Genomic DNA, 16306 nt, shown 5'->3' with positions numbered 1-16306 from the left:
TCGCCTTCCCTAGCCCTAAAATCAGCCATGATCTCGAAATGTGGGTGAATCCTTCATTACTTTTCTTTGTAATTTGATCCCATGTGTCTTTCTCCAAAAATACATGTTGTTTAATTTTTGCATGTCACTTCCTTTATATAAGTGGAGCCATTCTATAAATATTTGTTTTCTGCTGCTATAACAAAACCTCTCAAGCTGGATGATGTGTAAAGGGATTTATTTAGCTCATGTATTTGGAGGCTAAAGTCCCAGGAATGTGCAGCCTCATTGGTTCAGCCCCTGGTGAGGGCTTCGTAGCAGATGACATCACAGTAGAGGTTCTGTGTGTGGTGAGCCAAGAAGCAGAGGGGTTCCAGAGCCAGGCTCGATGTTTCTACGACAGCCTACTCTCAGGGGAACTAATTGGGCCCAGCAGGAGTTACATGAATGCCTTCCAAGGCAACATCCCCAGTGACCTAGTCACTTTCCACTAATTTCACCTCCTAAAAATTCCACCACCTCTCAGCATTGCCACACTGATGACCAAGCTTCCAGCATATGGACCATGGGGAAATAGCCACATTCAAACCATTGCAAATATTCTTCTGAGACCTATTTTTTTTTTTTTTTGCTATTAAGTTTTAAAAATTAATGCAGATGGGGCTGGGGATTTAGCTCAGCGGCATAAGTGCCTGCCTTGCAAGCAGGCAGTCGTGAGTTCGATCTCTGGTACCGATAAAAACGAAAAAGACCAAAAAAAAAAAAAAATTAATGCAGATGCATGAGACTTAATTCATTTTCCCTGCTGTGTAGTAATCTATCAGAAAAATACAGTCGCTTACTGGTCTACTGTTAATGAACATTCAAGTTCTTTTATTTCAAACAATATGAACGTTCTTGTATGCTCTGATTTGTGAATGTATATGAGTTTCTCTAGAGCACAAATCCACCCAGAATTGTAAGTTTTTAAGTATCGAAATATTCAGATTCTGATAATGAAAAATTATGATAATGAAAAATTTATGTTACAGAGTGGTTATAACAACCTACACTCTTCCTGGAAATCAAAGAAGTGCTCCTGTTACCATGTATCTCGGCAAACTCGGGATTTTATCAGACTTTTAAATTTTTACTACTCTGGTGGATTTGTGAAATGGCCCCTCACTGTTAGGTTGATGATGAGACGAAGCATCTTTTATGTCTTTATTGATGATGGTTACTCCCCATAAAGCTTTCTTCCTCTGAGGAAAGAGATAGCACATAAGTGAACAATGAAATCCTTGAAATTTGTAATCAGGAGGTTTATCTAGCAAACAAAAAGGCAGAGAACTCCACTTCCTGTGGAATGACTGTAGTAAACTAGTCTGAGAGATGATATTTGAGATGAGCTAAAATGGGCACGGGTGGGAGAAAGAAAGCTTACTTCCTGCTGGCAAACATTAGCCCTAAGTAACTGAGGACTGAGAAGCAGAAAAGGAAAAAAAAAAAATACTGTGCTAGTCAACTGTTTGTCAGAATAACTGAGAAAAACAACTTCAAGGTAGAAAGGGGTCAGGCGTGGTGGCACACTCTTATAATCCCAGGCCTCTGGTAGCTGGCGCAGGAAGACTGCAAGTTTCAACTGAGTCTGAGCAACTTAGTGACTTAGAAAGGTTCTGTCTCTAAATTTAGGATGGGCAGGGCATGTGGCTCAGTGTGAAGGCTTGCATTCAATCCCCAGCACTAAAAATGTTTTAAAAGATGGAAGGATTTAGTTTGGCTCACAATTTCAGTCTCGGGTCACCTGGCTCCATTGCTTTCAGCCTATGTTAAAGCAGAAGGATCGTGGCAGAAAGAAAGGCCTGATGGAGGAAAGCTGCTCAGCCCATGGCAGCCAGGGAACAAAGAGTAAGGGAGGTTCATGAATAAGATATACTCAGGCAGGTTATCCCTCCAGGGACCCACTTCCTCCAATTAGGCCCCACCTCCTAACAGCCGGTTCAGCTATGAGCTTTGTGCCCTCATGCTTTGGTCACATCCAAAAACCTCACCTGTAGCAGGACATCATAACACATGCCTGTAATCCCAGCTCTTGGGAGGCTGAGCCAGAAGGATCTCCACAGAGGTCAGCCTGGACTACATAGTGAGTTCAAGGCCAGCCCAAATTACATAATAAGACCCTATCTCAAAACAAACAAAAAGAGCCCTGCCTTACACCAAACTTTTAGGGAATATTTTTATCCAACCCATAACAAATACTCTTAAGGAAACCCACAAAAAGATTTTGTAACATATTTTTAAAATTTTAAGAAGAGAAAATAAGATTTGAAGTGCAGAGGAAAATGTCCTTGAAAATTACATGATTTTGAAAATAGAAATAAGCACTAAGTCTAGCATGAGTCTGAATAACATGGATTATGATGAAAGATGAGACATTAAGACAGCAAGCAGAGATGAAAAGATAGATCTGACTAAGGGATAAGTAAAATTGTCCCTTGCGGAACAATTTGGTCCTGAAGGTAGCAGGTGGAACAAAGCAGAACAGGCATCCACACCTGCTGGGTAAGAGGAGTTGGGAGCCACTGTGGCCAAGGCCAGGGTGGCAGAGGGGAGAGGGGCGTCCACACGGAGGGGCTTCCTGGCCCTGAAGCTGAAGGCTGTGAGGAGAGACTGTACCTGTACAGGGAGGGAACTGGGACAGGGCATCAGAGCTCTGACCAAGATGACCAAACATCTGCACTGGATCTGGGAGCCAAAGCAGAGTGCTGAGGGCATCGCATAGGGGTCAGTCCAACAAGAGACAGGGCCTGGGGCTGGGGATTTAGCTCAGCGGCATAAGCACCTGCCTTGCAAGCAGGCGGTCGTGAGTTCGATCCCCGGTACCGATAAAAATGAAAAAGACAAAAAAAAAAAAAAAAAGACAGGGCCTAAGTGGGAGAGGACAGAGGGAGGCAGTAGAGTGGGACTTAGGTCCACATGGGCGATTAGCCAAATAAGCCGATATGATAAGAACAGTAGAAGAAAGGCTTTTCATGTCAGAAAAAAAAGGGCTAGAAATGTTGAAAAACCAAATTATATGCCCGATGGGGCTAGACCATTTAAACAGGACATATCAGTGTGAGATCACGGGTTTCAATATGTTGAAGGGAAGGGGGAGATTTTTTAGTTCCTCCCACTATAGGAGCCCTGGAGCAAAGTCTCCTCACTAGTAATGATCACCTGTAGTACCAGATCTTGGTTTCTAAACAGCATCTTCCACTAAGAACAGACCAGGGATCCTTGAAAAACTGGCTGATCTCAAGGCTGGGACAGAGAAAGTACAAGAAGAGCCAGAAATATCTGCTGGCAGAAAGTAGAAAATACCCAAGTGCCAAAAGGACACAGAAGCTGGCTTGACAGGCCTCCTAGTGGCCATCCTATGAGTTAGTCCACTGAGGAGTTTTGATAATTCAAATACTAGAGTTATTAATATACTAAGAAGAGTAACATTCCAGTGTGTACATGCCTATCATCCCAACTAGTCAGGAGGCTGAATGAAGAGGTTCATGGGCAGCCTAGGCAACATCAGAAACTACAAAAATAGTAGCAACAGATGAGAAACTGTTGACTCAAACAAGACACTATATTCATCAGACATAAATTAATTAGTGGTTTTGAGAACAGGATATTTACATAGATTCAAGCTTCTTCCTTTGCAACAACTACAAAGAGAAAAAGAGCAGCTTTAAGGTGGGGAAGTCTGGAAGATACCACTTAATCAAGTGATCCTAGAAGTTGTCATCAGAAATAGTGCAAACTGAGATCAGACCCTGGCTGAGAAGATACAGAAAAAGGAGTCCACATCCCTTCTGTGACTGTCCAGTCAAGGATGAACTGTACAACCGGAATCTAAGCAAGAGGAAACATCCGACAAATCTAAATTTAGCATACAGTAAACTCACTGCTTGTCATTGTCAAAAGTATAAAAGCCTTGAAGGTCAAGGGCAGACTTCAGAACCAAAGTACAGCAAGGAGACGTGACAACTAGTGTACAGTGTGACTCTGAGCTGGATCCTTCTGCTACTCAGGACCTTATTGGGACAAGTGAAGAAACTTGCCTGGGATGTGAGGAGGAGACGGCAGCAATCTATCAGGGTTCATTTCCAGATTTTGATAGTTGTTTTGAAGTTACACGGGAGAAGGTGATGGTAAGAAATGGCAAAGTAAAATATTCTGGAGCTAATGATTCATGGAAAAAAAGGGCGTTTTACTATGCTTCCAACCTTCCCTATACTTTTGTGATTGCTCAAAATAAAAGTCTGATTAACAAGGAGAATTAGTAAAAAATAATATTAAAGAGAATACAGTAGCATAATTTAAATCAGCACAAGAATCAGAAAACAGTAAAATATCACCATAAAACAACAATTTAAAGTAGGAAAAAAAACCTGAAAATGTCCACAGAAGGAGGGAAAAGGACAAGACTTGAACATGATCAAGAGAAACCTGGTCACTAGGAGAGTCAGGAGGGAAGCCCAACATGCAGAGGGAAGAAACATTTAAAGAAAGAAGATAAACGGGTGGAACAGAATTAAATACAACTTTTCTGAGATTAAAAAAAGAGACCCTGTAGAATAAACGAGGTGATTATCATATACCAGGAAAAATCAAAAACAGTATGGCCATGTTTTCAAACTATGAGGATGGAGGTTAGGGAAAAGCTACTAGAATCCAGACTGAGAAAGTGTCCTTTAAAGGAACCAAAGCCAGGCTATCTTTGCAATTAGAGGGCAGAAAATAAAATGGACATTTCTGTAGGTGCATAGGGGGAAAAGGAAGTTGTGAGCCTTGCATATGAGGGGAAGAGCTAGTCACTTACAGTGATCCAAAAGCTTAAATTTAAGTCCACGCTAGTCTCAGTCTGAACTGTGACTCAAGAATGTAATCACTCAAGAGATGAGCCAAGAACTCAAAAAAGAAAAGATACATAAAAGAAATGAGCAAATGAGAAACATTGATACTAGCAAAGTACAGAGTTAAATCTATTAACTGAAAATATAAAATTAAAGCAGAATGCAAATTTAACAATTCTTAAGGTATTAAAAATACTTTTGTATTAACAATTTGATAGAAAGATAGAATGTCTTGGTCTTTCATAAAGGTCAAATCAGTAGATAGCATTTAATTACTAGACAAAGGCTGCAAGTCTATATTATAGTCGCTGATTAGTTTTAAATGGAACATTTAAATATTAAATATTTCAACATCACTAAAAGAAAACCCAAAATAAAATTTAATCCTAATATAAAAGGTAGAAAGCCAAGACAACTCCTTAGAAGCGAAATTATAAAAAGTATAAAATAAGATAAAGCAATGAAAGAAAATCATTCAGTTATTAAGAAAAATGGGAGTTTGTTACAATCTAATTCCCTACTCTTAGGATACAGCAATTCCCTACTTTTAAGAAAGTCTTAAACTTAGCTAAATAATATTAAACTAAATTTTCTGTGCTAGAACAAATAAACACAGTTTAGAAATAAAAGGGTGGGTGTGGGGCTATAGCTCAATGGCACAGTGTTTGCCTACCGTGCTCAAGACCCTGGGTTTGATCCCCAGCAACATAGATAGATAGATAGGTAGATAGATAGGCAGACAGACAGATGGATAGACTGGTGATCTATCAGGAAAACATAAACAATGATAATAACACTTTTTAAAATTATGTAGTCCAAAACAAAACACATTTAATGAAAAAAGAAATTATAATCTGCATGTTTTCTCAGAACTGAGGACTGAACTGAGTGCATTCACAATTAGCTACATTTCCAGTGTTTTCTTTTTTCTGAACTAGGGTGCTATGGTTTGGATCTGAAATGTCCCCCCTCAGGTTATGTGTTTGGAAGATGATTGGATAATGGAAGCATTATATTCATGAGTGATATTTCTACAGATCAAAAGAGTGTCAGAAATCATATGAATCAAATAATAAACTGAAAACATAATTAACAGGTTAAGATCAGTCTTGACAATCTATAGAGTCCCTCAAATTTGTAGTAAAATAGAGGCAAAGGATGTGAATAGACCATTAAAATGAGAAACAAAAAAGTCCATTAACATATCAGTAATGTTTATCCTAATTAGTTACCAAATGCCAGTTAAAACAAAACAAATGCTAGATTTTGTTGGTCATCCTGACAAAGACTGAGATAGATGATTATCTCCCCCTTGGGCTTGAAGTTCTAGAGGGTGAAGGCTGAGAATGCCTCGTTTATTTCTGCATCATCAGCCTGAGCACAGTGCCTGACCTGGGAGAGCTCTCCACAGAAAACCGCTCAGTGAATGGGTTGACAGAAGAACAATGACACCTAGTGCTGGAGAAAGTGTCCTCTGTAACGGATAGCAGTGACAGTGATTTCCCTAGAGAGAAAGATGGAAGCACACGTCATGTGGACACGCAGTCCTTCTAGTTCACTTTAAATCAAAATTAAACTCACTTGGCTGCCTCTAAGTGCCTTAGGTTTTAAAAACTCACACTTCATAAAGCCTATGTATCAATATGACACTTTTCAGCCAATACAGCTGTATAAAAAAATTTAAAGTCAGGCTCCTGAAACATAAGACAGTATTTTAACTAAAACTATATACAGGAAAAGTCCCAAGTTACATTCCACCTGCAGTTAGCAAAATGTGAGAACCGTCTGTAAATGTTTGGAGAGGAGCTCTCTGAGCCACCGTGGGGATGTGTGGCTCACATATAGATACTCAGGCTAAGAGGTGTCACACTGAACCTTTCACTGGGAATGGTCCACCTCACACTTGTAATGAACGCTTTTCCACTGTGACCTTCATACTTGGTCCTTGTTTCTGCATAGTGTTTTACAACATGAAACACCTAAATTTCTCCAGATGAAAAGTTGCCATGATACATCAAGTGTTTCAGGTACAGACCGCAAAGTATGTGTGCCATGATGCACCCAGCCACTTTTTTGTGATAGCCATATGAATTGTTGGGTGCTCGTAAAGTAATAGTTTAAGTAGTCAGCTTCTAGTTTATGGTTTGAGGCATATACATATTTTATTGTTTTAATTTCTTCTGGATTTTGATGTATAGTGCATTATAATTGTTTCTGTCTTCAAGTATTATAGAAAGGGGTCCTAATTAGTACCTGATTTCCAGAATATGTTAACTGATATTCAACACTTTTAAAAGGGTATGGCCTTCAATCATTCTTAGTTTAAAAAGAAAACTAGAAAAATTATAAAAGATCTGTGCATGTAAGGATTTCATCACTTAAATTTCTATGTTTTTAAAATTGTTTTTTTATTTTAAAGAGAATGAAACCAAACAAAACAGAACAAAGTAGATCAGAACAAAACAATGCAAGCAACACAGAATTTCAAAACAAGACAACAGGAAATCAACAGTGGATACTATAATGTCTTTTGTTTGCTTCTAAATAGTTGTCCATAGCATCATACACAATGAATTGAAACAAGACAAAATAATATAAAACTGATCAAAACAAAAGAATGAAGGCATTACAGGCCTTCAAAATTAAGACAATTGGAAAATCAACAATGCTACCATAATGTTTCTTGTTCTCTTCAAAATAGCTGTCCATACTTTCACACATATTGAAGTTAAATAATACAAAAGAGACTAAAGCTAATCAAAACAAAATAAAAGCATTACTGCACTTAACAACAAGATGATAGGAAATCAGCAATGGCTACCATAATATCTCATTTTCTTCAAAGTAGCTGTTCATACCATCACACATAAGAAAATCAATTTTCATAAACTCTTTAGAAGTTCTAGGCATGCATAAGCCTATACATATACATCTATCCTTTCTGTATTATTGCTAAATTTTGAAAACCTAAATAGTTGACAGTAGTATATCTGTGAAACAATTTCTGGTAAATCTGTGTGATTAAACTCTATGAAATAACTTTAGTCTTATTGTTGAAGAAAATTCATTACATAGGAAAACTCTCTAAATGTAATGGTAGTGGATAACTATCAACACAAAATATATAATATATGATGCAAATAAGAGAAAAATATTTATGTATGAAGAGAATAAACATTGCAAGACCTCAAGGTAAGAGACTGACAATCATTATCTGAGAACACAATGCACAAGTTTAATTTTCTTCCTCCTGCTTTAATAGAATCTCTGATTTTTAATGGCAATACATTGCATATATATTCAAATGTTATTCTTAAAGACTATAACAAGGATTAAGGTTGTTTTGGAAACAAAAAATATCAATGAAGGTGGCAGTGGCAGGACTAATTCTTATATAGCTCTTACCCGTGCCAGATAGTGAAAGCCAAGCATAAGCCTGCTCTGACCTTTGCCTTGACAAGCCCATCCTGCATCTAATCCCACCCCTCTGTCCAGGAGCACTGACTCCAGTTTAGAATGACCACAGGGCATAGGTCAGAAGGAAAGCACGCTGACCTCAAGAGACTGGAGATGCAGCCAATTGTGAATGCCCCCGTGAGAATTAGAGGTGACAGTTTTCACAAGTGCCAATGTAAAAGAAGTACTCAGCAATCCACCCCTCTCCGCCCAGTGCTGGAGGATGTCACTGGCTCCTTCTTAAATCCTCTATCTTTTGATGTTCCTTATGAAATATAGTTTCTGGGTTTTGCATCAAAAACAAATAAACAAAAAGGACAACAGAAGCTATGCAAAATAGCCCCTGGCTAAACTTTCCCTAGGTATAGATAAATACTCATTAATAAAGATCTCTTTCACAAATGAATGAGGAATGAGGAAGTGAGGCTTTGAACTAATGAATGACGGCATGTCCGGAGGACAGTGCTCTTACCCTGACTCGTGTTTTTTCTTTGCAGCATATCCACTCACCAAATGTCCTCCACCCACCATCCTCCCCAATGCTGAAGTTGTCACAGAGAATGAAGAATTCAACATAGGTACCACCTCCCAAACCAGCAAGGACCATGAGCCGGGGTCTGACAGGGCCAGGATGGGCAGCAGGGGGGCACTGGGCAGCAGGGCTCATCTCTACCCCTCCCCACCCCCTACGCAGACAGAAACAAAGACTCTTGTGCAAGAAGAATGTTCATATTCTGTCAACTCAGTTTCCACCTAAAATGCATTCTTCTTTTAGCCATCCCTAGGAAGAGGATGTTGGAAAGTCATTTTCTTTTCCTCTGTGATTCCAGTTAGCATGATTTTGAGAAATCCATGTAAAACAGAATCAATTTCTTAAAATATGAATATATTCATGATCACAATAAAGCTGACCCATGAGAATGAAGCTGTTGTTAGGGCAACTGTATTGGAGTTGAGCTAGTTAGAAAAATCTGAACAGAACGTGACCCACTGCTGATTGTCTTGCCCAGAAGTAGGTTGCAGGCATTAGGAAGGCTAGGCAGCCCTACCAGACTGCTCCAGAGAATCCCCATGTTGATCTGTCTTGACAGGTGACATCGTTCGCTACAGGTGCCTTCCTGGTTTTACTTTGGTGGGGAATGAAATTCTGACCTGCAAACTTGGAACCTACCTGCAGTTTGAAGGCCCACCCCCTATATGTGAAGGTAACCACACTCAGTCATGTCTCTGGGGCCTGAAGACATCCCAAGCAAACTTGAGTATCATGCTCCTTCTGTCAGCAGCTTTCAGTTCAATCCCTGCCCCATAGAGTAAGAGGCCACCTGTAAATGTTGCTTGGTGCACAAGGGAGTGGATGAGGAATAAGCAAGTTCTCTTGACAGGGCCTGTGTCTTGTTCTGAGGTCTGGGGCTGAAAATTGCCACATTTATGTCTGTCCTTTATCCTTACTCCAACATTCTCTGCAAGTGCAAACTGATTAGAAAGACGAAGTTCTGGACCTCAAGAATGGGTAGGCTTACCCAGTGACCCTGCTCTGTTGAAGTGCAACTGTAAGGTCTTAGGTGCTGATTTTGGCAGCCCAGAAACCACATTTTCCCTCAGCCCATCATAGTACTTTGGCAAAAAAGACTTTGGCAAAAAAGAGACTTTACCTGTCTCTCCCAACTCAGACCAAATCCAGTAGTCTCCACTCCTGAGGCATCTGACCAACCGTCCTGTGTATACCTGACCAAGGTATCAAACTGTCCTGTGCCTTGGTTGTCTCTCCTGTAAAGTAAAGGTAATGATCGTACTTAATGCCATGGGGTTATTTTGCAAAATCAAATGAGTTAATTATATAATGCATTTTAAAACAATGCCTGGTACCATGTACCGCTCCATACTGACTATTACTACATAACTAGTGCTACCCCTTCTAGTACTATTTCTACCAAAAGTAAATATTTAGTTATCTATGGAGAAGTATATCAGTGTCTCTCCTATTCCTTGGAAGGCAAGAGTAGGAGAAACATGCAATACAAATTGTTAGTAATGAAGAGAGAAGCCACACATAATGGGGTTAGGCTGCTTCAATACAATGACAAATTGACTGTTTATTTTAGCCTAACCAGTGCACCTGAACGCCTGACAGCATTCGTAACAGTAAATGTCAGCCTTTGTCCTCCTCTGGAACCTCCTTAGTTTGCTCCAGCCTGCTCCAGCCTCTAGTTTCTCATTTCTTGTGCTGCTTCTGTGTCTGCATGGCCACAGTCCTACTGGTTTTACTCCCCATTCCTCTGGGACTTGGTGGCATTTTTGCCTTTATAGACTTGCTTTTAATAACAGCTTCACGAAAAGATAATTCACACACAGTGCAGTTCGTCCATTTAAAGAATGCAATTCTAATAGCCGGTTGTATATTCAGAGTTTTGCAACCATTGCTATGATTAATTGAAAACATTTAATCACTTAAAAGAAACCCCATGTACATTAGCAATCACCATTTCCTTGCAACCCCCATAGTCTTAGATAATCACTAAGTTCTAATTTCTCTATAGATTTGCCTATTCTGGCCATGACGTATAAAATAATCCTACTATATCTGGTCTGTAGTTACTGGCTCCTTTCACTTTAACGTAGTATTTTCAAGGCTCATCTGTGTTGTAGTGTGCATCAACATTTGCAACACCAAATAATATTCTGTTGTATAGACACCCCTCATTTTGCTTGCCTATTTGGGCTGATTTCACTTTTCAGCTGTTACAAATAGTGCTGCAATAGACACCATTTACCTGTTTTATATGCATGTATTTTTTGTCCTCTTATTGTAGACCTAGAAATAAAGTTGTTGGACTACATAATAACATTATATCTAGTCTTCTGAGGAACCTCCAAGTTGTACTTCAAAGTAACTGAACCATTTTCCATTTCCACCAGATGTGTAAGAGGCTTCTGGTTTCTCCACATTCTTGCCAACATGTATCATTATCTATCTTTTTAATTATAGCAATCTTAGTGGAAATAAAGTAGTTTTGATTTGCATTTCCCTGGTGGTTAATGATTTTGAGCATCGTCTCGTGTGCTTATTATATGGAGAAATATTGCCTTCATCACTTTCCTCATTGCTAGGACACATCCCCACAAACATACACAATTTAAAGGGGGAGAGGTTTGTTTTGATTCACAATCAGCTGGCTCCAAGGCAGGAACGGCACGGTGAAAGGCCAGGTGGAGGGAAGCTGCTCGTGCCACGGCAGCCAGGAAGCAGACAGCAGAGGGAGGAGCTGGGAGCAAGATACACTCTTCCAGGTCCCACATCCAGTGTCCTGCCCCCGCACCCCAAGTCAGCTCTGAACTCTCACACTAATCCAGAGATGAGTACTGTGCTCTCGTGACCCAATCGCCTTCTGAATGTGTCAGATCTAAATCATATCAAATATCTGTTCAGTTCCTTTACTCATTTTTAAAACCAGGCATTATTAAAATTTCAGGGTTCTATACATTATAAATACAAATCCTTATGTGTTATATTTTTAAATTTCTCTCAACTTGTGGATTATCTCTTTGCTTTCTTTTCCTTTGTGTGTTCTTTGAAACACAAAAGTTTTCACTAATTTAATAATGCTGAATTAATATTTTTTTCATTGGTTTGTTGTGCTTTAGATGTGTTATTTAAAGAATTGTTACCTAGTCTAAGGTCAAGAAGATTTACATCTATATTTTCTTCTAATGATTTGTACTTCAAACTCTAACACTTCAGTCTTCAGTCCATTATGAGTTAATTTTGTATATGATATCAAGCAGGGGACCCACTTCCCTTTTTTGCAAGTGGAGACCCATGCATCCTGCACCACTCAGTGAAAATTATGTTAGTCCTCTTGCTTTTTCTTCCTTGTCACGATTACTTTGGTAATCTGAGTCTTTTTAACATTTACATGAATTTTAGGAGCAGATTATCAGTGGATACAAAGAACCCAGATAGTATTTGAAGGGACTGAGTTGAATCTATAGAGCAGTCTGGGTAGAATTACCTTCTTAAAAATATTGAGTCTTTCCAACCATGCACACGGATATATATTTCCACTCATAGTCTCCCTTGAAAACCTTCCTCCATTCCTTGACTTATTTTACTCTTTGATGCCTTGGTTTAACACCTTGTCCAATGAAGTCTTAATTTTTTATGACAGAGATGTCATTATTCTATGTTCCCAGAAGCATGTCTCTTGCTATGACAACCTAGAAGACCTGGTGAAGATTTTAAACCTAAGAACATCACCATGAAATTCCAGAATGTCGAACATAAAATTATAGCTAGAAATATGTCATTCATCCTTGACATATAAAAAAATTTTTCGGGGGCTGGGGATTTAGCTCAGCGGCCTAAGCGCCTGCCTTGCAAGCAGGCAGTCATGAGTTGGATCTCTGGTACCGATAAAAAGGAAAAAAGACAAAAAAAAATTTTTTTTCAAAAAAATGTATAGCAAATACTTTGAGATGCTAATGCAGCAAAGGTAATATCAGAAAAAATAGAATTTAACTCAGAACACATTAAGAAGAATAAGGAAATATATTTCATACTAATAAGCATGATATTCATAACAATATATGTCAAAATATTACATATATTAGAGTACTTAATACTACTGTTTTTTGAGGGGAGGGGGGAAAGTTGAGACAGGGTCTTGCTATGTTGCTCAAGCTGGCCTTGAATTCATGGCAATCCTCCTGTCTCAGCCTCCTGAATAGTGGGATTACAGGTGTGCACCAACACACCCAGTTTGTACTACTGTTGACAGCACTAAAGAAATGATTTAGTCCTTAAAACTTTGCTATGAGTTCTCAAGTGAAGGTTAATCATAGTCCTGCAATTTGTTTCATGCAAGGTGTTGTGATACTTCCCTATTCCTGAGGACAGAGCACCTTGGGATGTGCAAGTTCCCTCTGAAACAGTATCTTCTGTCACTTTCATGGAGGCAAGAACACCCAGTCCTCCTCCTTTTCCAAGGTCCACACTGATTGTCTTCCTTAATGTAACATTTTTCTTTGGTTTTATTAATACTAATTAGTTTACTGCCAAGCTCCGTAACCCTTTCTGCTCCATGCAATCATCATTATCATCCTCATGTCTATGTACTAAGGCACTGTTTCAGGTTTTATGTACATATTATTTCAAATAGTATGATATCATAGTCCTGGGGGGTAGGGGTAAAGAATCCACCATACACACAGAGGAAATCATTTGTTGAAAACCATATAAGTACTCAGTGGCAGGAGATGGGCTATAATCCAAAGGTTTTTTATCCCAAGTCCCTATACTACCCCAAAAGATAGTGTAGGGATCACCTCTACCTTCTATTATCTTTCTAAAATTAAATCCATTTTCTAGATTAACCTTTTGGAACTGGGGTACCTTTTAAGCCCTGCAATATTTTAACTCAGGATCTGGACTACACCATGTCATGGAGCAGCATAATGACTGGGATGATGTCTCATTAAAATGTTCCTAAATAACTATTTTCCTAGTGGTTGTCTTTTACACCACAGAAAAACCAAAGTGTTGGCTGGTTTTATCTCTATCCACTTACCTGGTATTTCTTTGTTTCTCCAAGTGCATTGCCCAACGAACGAGCTTCTGACAGATTCCACGGGCGTGATCCTGAGCCAGAGCTACCCCGGCAGCTACCCCCAGTTCCAGACCTGCTCTTGGCTAGTGAGAGTGGAGCCCGATTATAACATCTCCATCACGGTGGAATACTTCCTCAGTGAGAAGCAGTATGATGAGTTTGAGATCTTTGACGGTAAGTCAGTCAGGTGCTGTGTAATCCTCTGCTGCAGGTGACACAGGCCTGCTCCAGCCCCCTGGGAGCCTGCCCTGCAGTCTTTCTGGCCTGAAGCTTTCCTAGGACTGGTCAGAGGCTCCACATGATGTGTTTGTACACTTCAGAAACCCCAAGACCATGGGATTGGAAGGACTATATGGCTGCTGCTTGTATGCCATCCTGGACCTGTTACAGAACCCTTTCTTACTGTAGTCCCCACTTTAAGGTCATAACTTGTGATCCAATAAATTGGTCACAGCAGCAAAGTATGCTCCCTTTAGAATCCACAGACATCTGCCAAACATGGACCTTCTTGTTCAGTGGTAGGAGGAGAAAATGTGCAATAGTTTGCTCTTAAATTGGGAGGCAATGTCTCTGCTTGCTCCACACCACTCCATCCTAAAAACTTCACTGCAGACTTTGTAGAATTATCTCTTATTCTCTGGAGCACATGAAACTTACAGAGGCATCTACACTCCTTTCCCTAGAGGTTCATCAGATCCAAAGAATGTGATGTCCTCAATATAGTGAACCTATCTACTTACACTACATTCTGCCAGATGTTCAGATGGTCTCCATCCCTTCAAACGGTATTATGACAAAAAGCAGGAAAATTAACACAGCTCTGATACCAAACCACGGATGTATATTGGTGCCTGCCCCATGTGATTCTGACCCTTCTTTCTGGTGGAAAATGCATTTCCAGTTCCACAGCTGCATTCCATTGTAACCAAGAGTATGTTACTGTGCTCTGATAAAGATACAACATCTGGCACAGATGCTACAACTAGGTTACCGTGGCTAAGTTTGTACTGTGGTGGGGAACCAGGCCAGGGCTCCATTAACTGCAAGTTTCAACCTTCACATACCTCTGTCCTAGCAAAGCATCTATGATTTGCTTCAGATCTCCAAATGTCAGCATCAATCTATACCCAATATACCAAAGTCTTTAATACAGTATTTAGACATTCTTGCTTCCATAATATTCAGTTATCTAAGAAAATAATGGTGAGCCTTTGGGGAAAAAAGACCTAGAATAATCACTACTATCTACAGTTTGTCATTTTGCAGGTTCCTTTTCTACAGGGACCTACCTTGTCCTTCAGCTAAGTGTCCTGCAAGGCTGAATGCACCCTGGCCTGAGTCTACAAACTGAGCAAAGGATTGGGATTTTCCATTTTGAACAGTTTTCCTCACACTTTATCTACTCATGATCTGTTTTGATTATTTATTCATATCGTTTTTGGCCACCCATCTGTCTTGTCCTTAGGAATGCCATGTCTGTGAGCCATCACTGTAGACCCTGCAGGTCAGGCCCTTCCAGTTGCTATTGTAATCTCCATGCTCATTGCAGTCATTATGCCAACTGGTGCTGGTGCTGGCTGCTAAGTGCTTCCACTTGACCTCTATCTTGTAAGATCTTTTCAGCCCCTCCAATACTAGCAATCCCAGTTCTCTGACAGATATCTCACATCACTTTCAGCATAAAGAAGACAGTTGCAACTTGGAGTCTCAGTAGTGTTGGGGCTCGGCCCTCCCCAGAGTGCTGCTGATTGCTTCAGTAATTCCTCCATCCTGAGGAATAAGGTCAGCCTTTGCCCTCTTGATGGACCTATTCAAACATATCATCCCACTAAGCCTTTGGGCACCTTCCTTCCTGGTTTGCCACAGCCATTCAATGGGACTACTTTGTTTAATCTGGTCCATTACTTCGTCAGCCTTCCAAGAGGTGTCTCAACAGCATCTTATAAACTTTACTCAGGTCCTTTTCCAGAGATAAATCCTAGATTCTGGATAATCTAGCTTTCTGCCTTGAACCAGCACTCCCAGAAGGCAATTCCAGGTGCTTATGATAGAAAAGAGAGGAAGAAGATTTTTCTCAAAGAACCTTGGGAAGGAAGTTGGAGAGCGCTGTTACTAAGGACACTGACACCTGACTTTGCCCTTTGGCTTTCTTGCCATCTATTCATCAATAAATACTTTTTACATACCAGCACCAAATTGTCTTTTGAAGTAGAGTGGCCAAGGGGAAGAAGTTCTCAATTTGAAAACATGTTTTTCCACTGACCAGCTGTGTAACCCTAGCCAATTCCAAAACTAGCAAATAGATTTCATGGCTGCCTGTAGGTAAGTAGGAACTTCATAGGATGCTGTTTCAGATCTGGGCTGAGGGGAAAGAGCCCTCAACTAAAAGAGAGGATG

General features: G+C 39.9%; 1 protein-coding gene across 9 annotated transcripts in view; it reads left to right on the top strand.

Annotated features, from left to right (window-relative positions):
• Positions 1-16306, top strand: part of Csmd2 (CUB and Sushi multiple domains 2) — a 566560-nt gene that overhangs the window by 492559 nt on the left and 57695 nt on the right. For 8 of the 9 annotated variants that reach the window (XM_063236033.1, XM_063236031.1, XM_063236030.1 and 5 more), the window contains 3 exons: positions 8804-8884; positions 9398-9511; positions 13895-14083. In XM_063236033.1, the coding sequence (XP_063092103.1) occupies positions 8804-8884; positions 9398-9511; positions 13895-14083 (384 nt within the window). The remainder of the gene's footprint in view (positions 1-8803; positions 8885-9397; positions 9512-13894; positions 14084-16306) is intronic. The other variant, XM_063236032.1, reaches the window with a different exon arrangement.

Source organism: Cavia porcellus, unplaced genomic scaffold, assembly GCF_034190915.1.
Source record: "Cavia porcellus strain 051 isolate PalLab524CR breed Dunkin Hartley unplaced genomic scaffold, mCavPor4.1 scaffold_25, whole genome shotgun sequence".
NCBI lineage: Eukaryota > Metazoa > Chordata > Mammalia > Rodentia > Caviidae > Cavia > Cavia porcellus.
The sequence above is the reverse complement of the archived record's forward strand: the minus strand, read 5'-3'. Positions and strand labels throughout refer to the sequence as shown.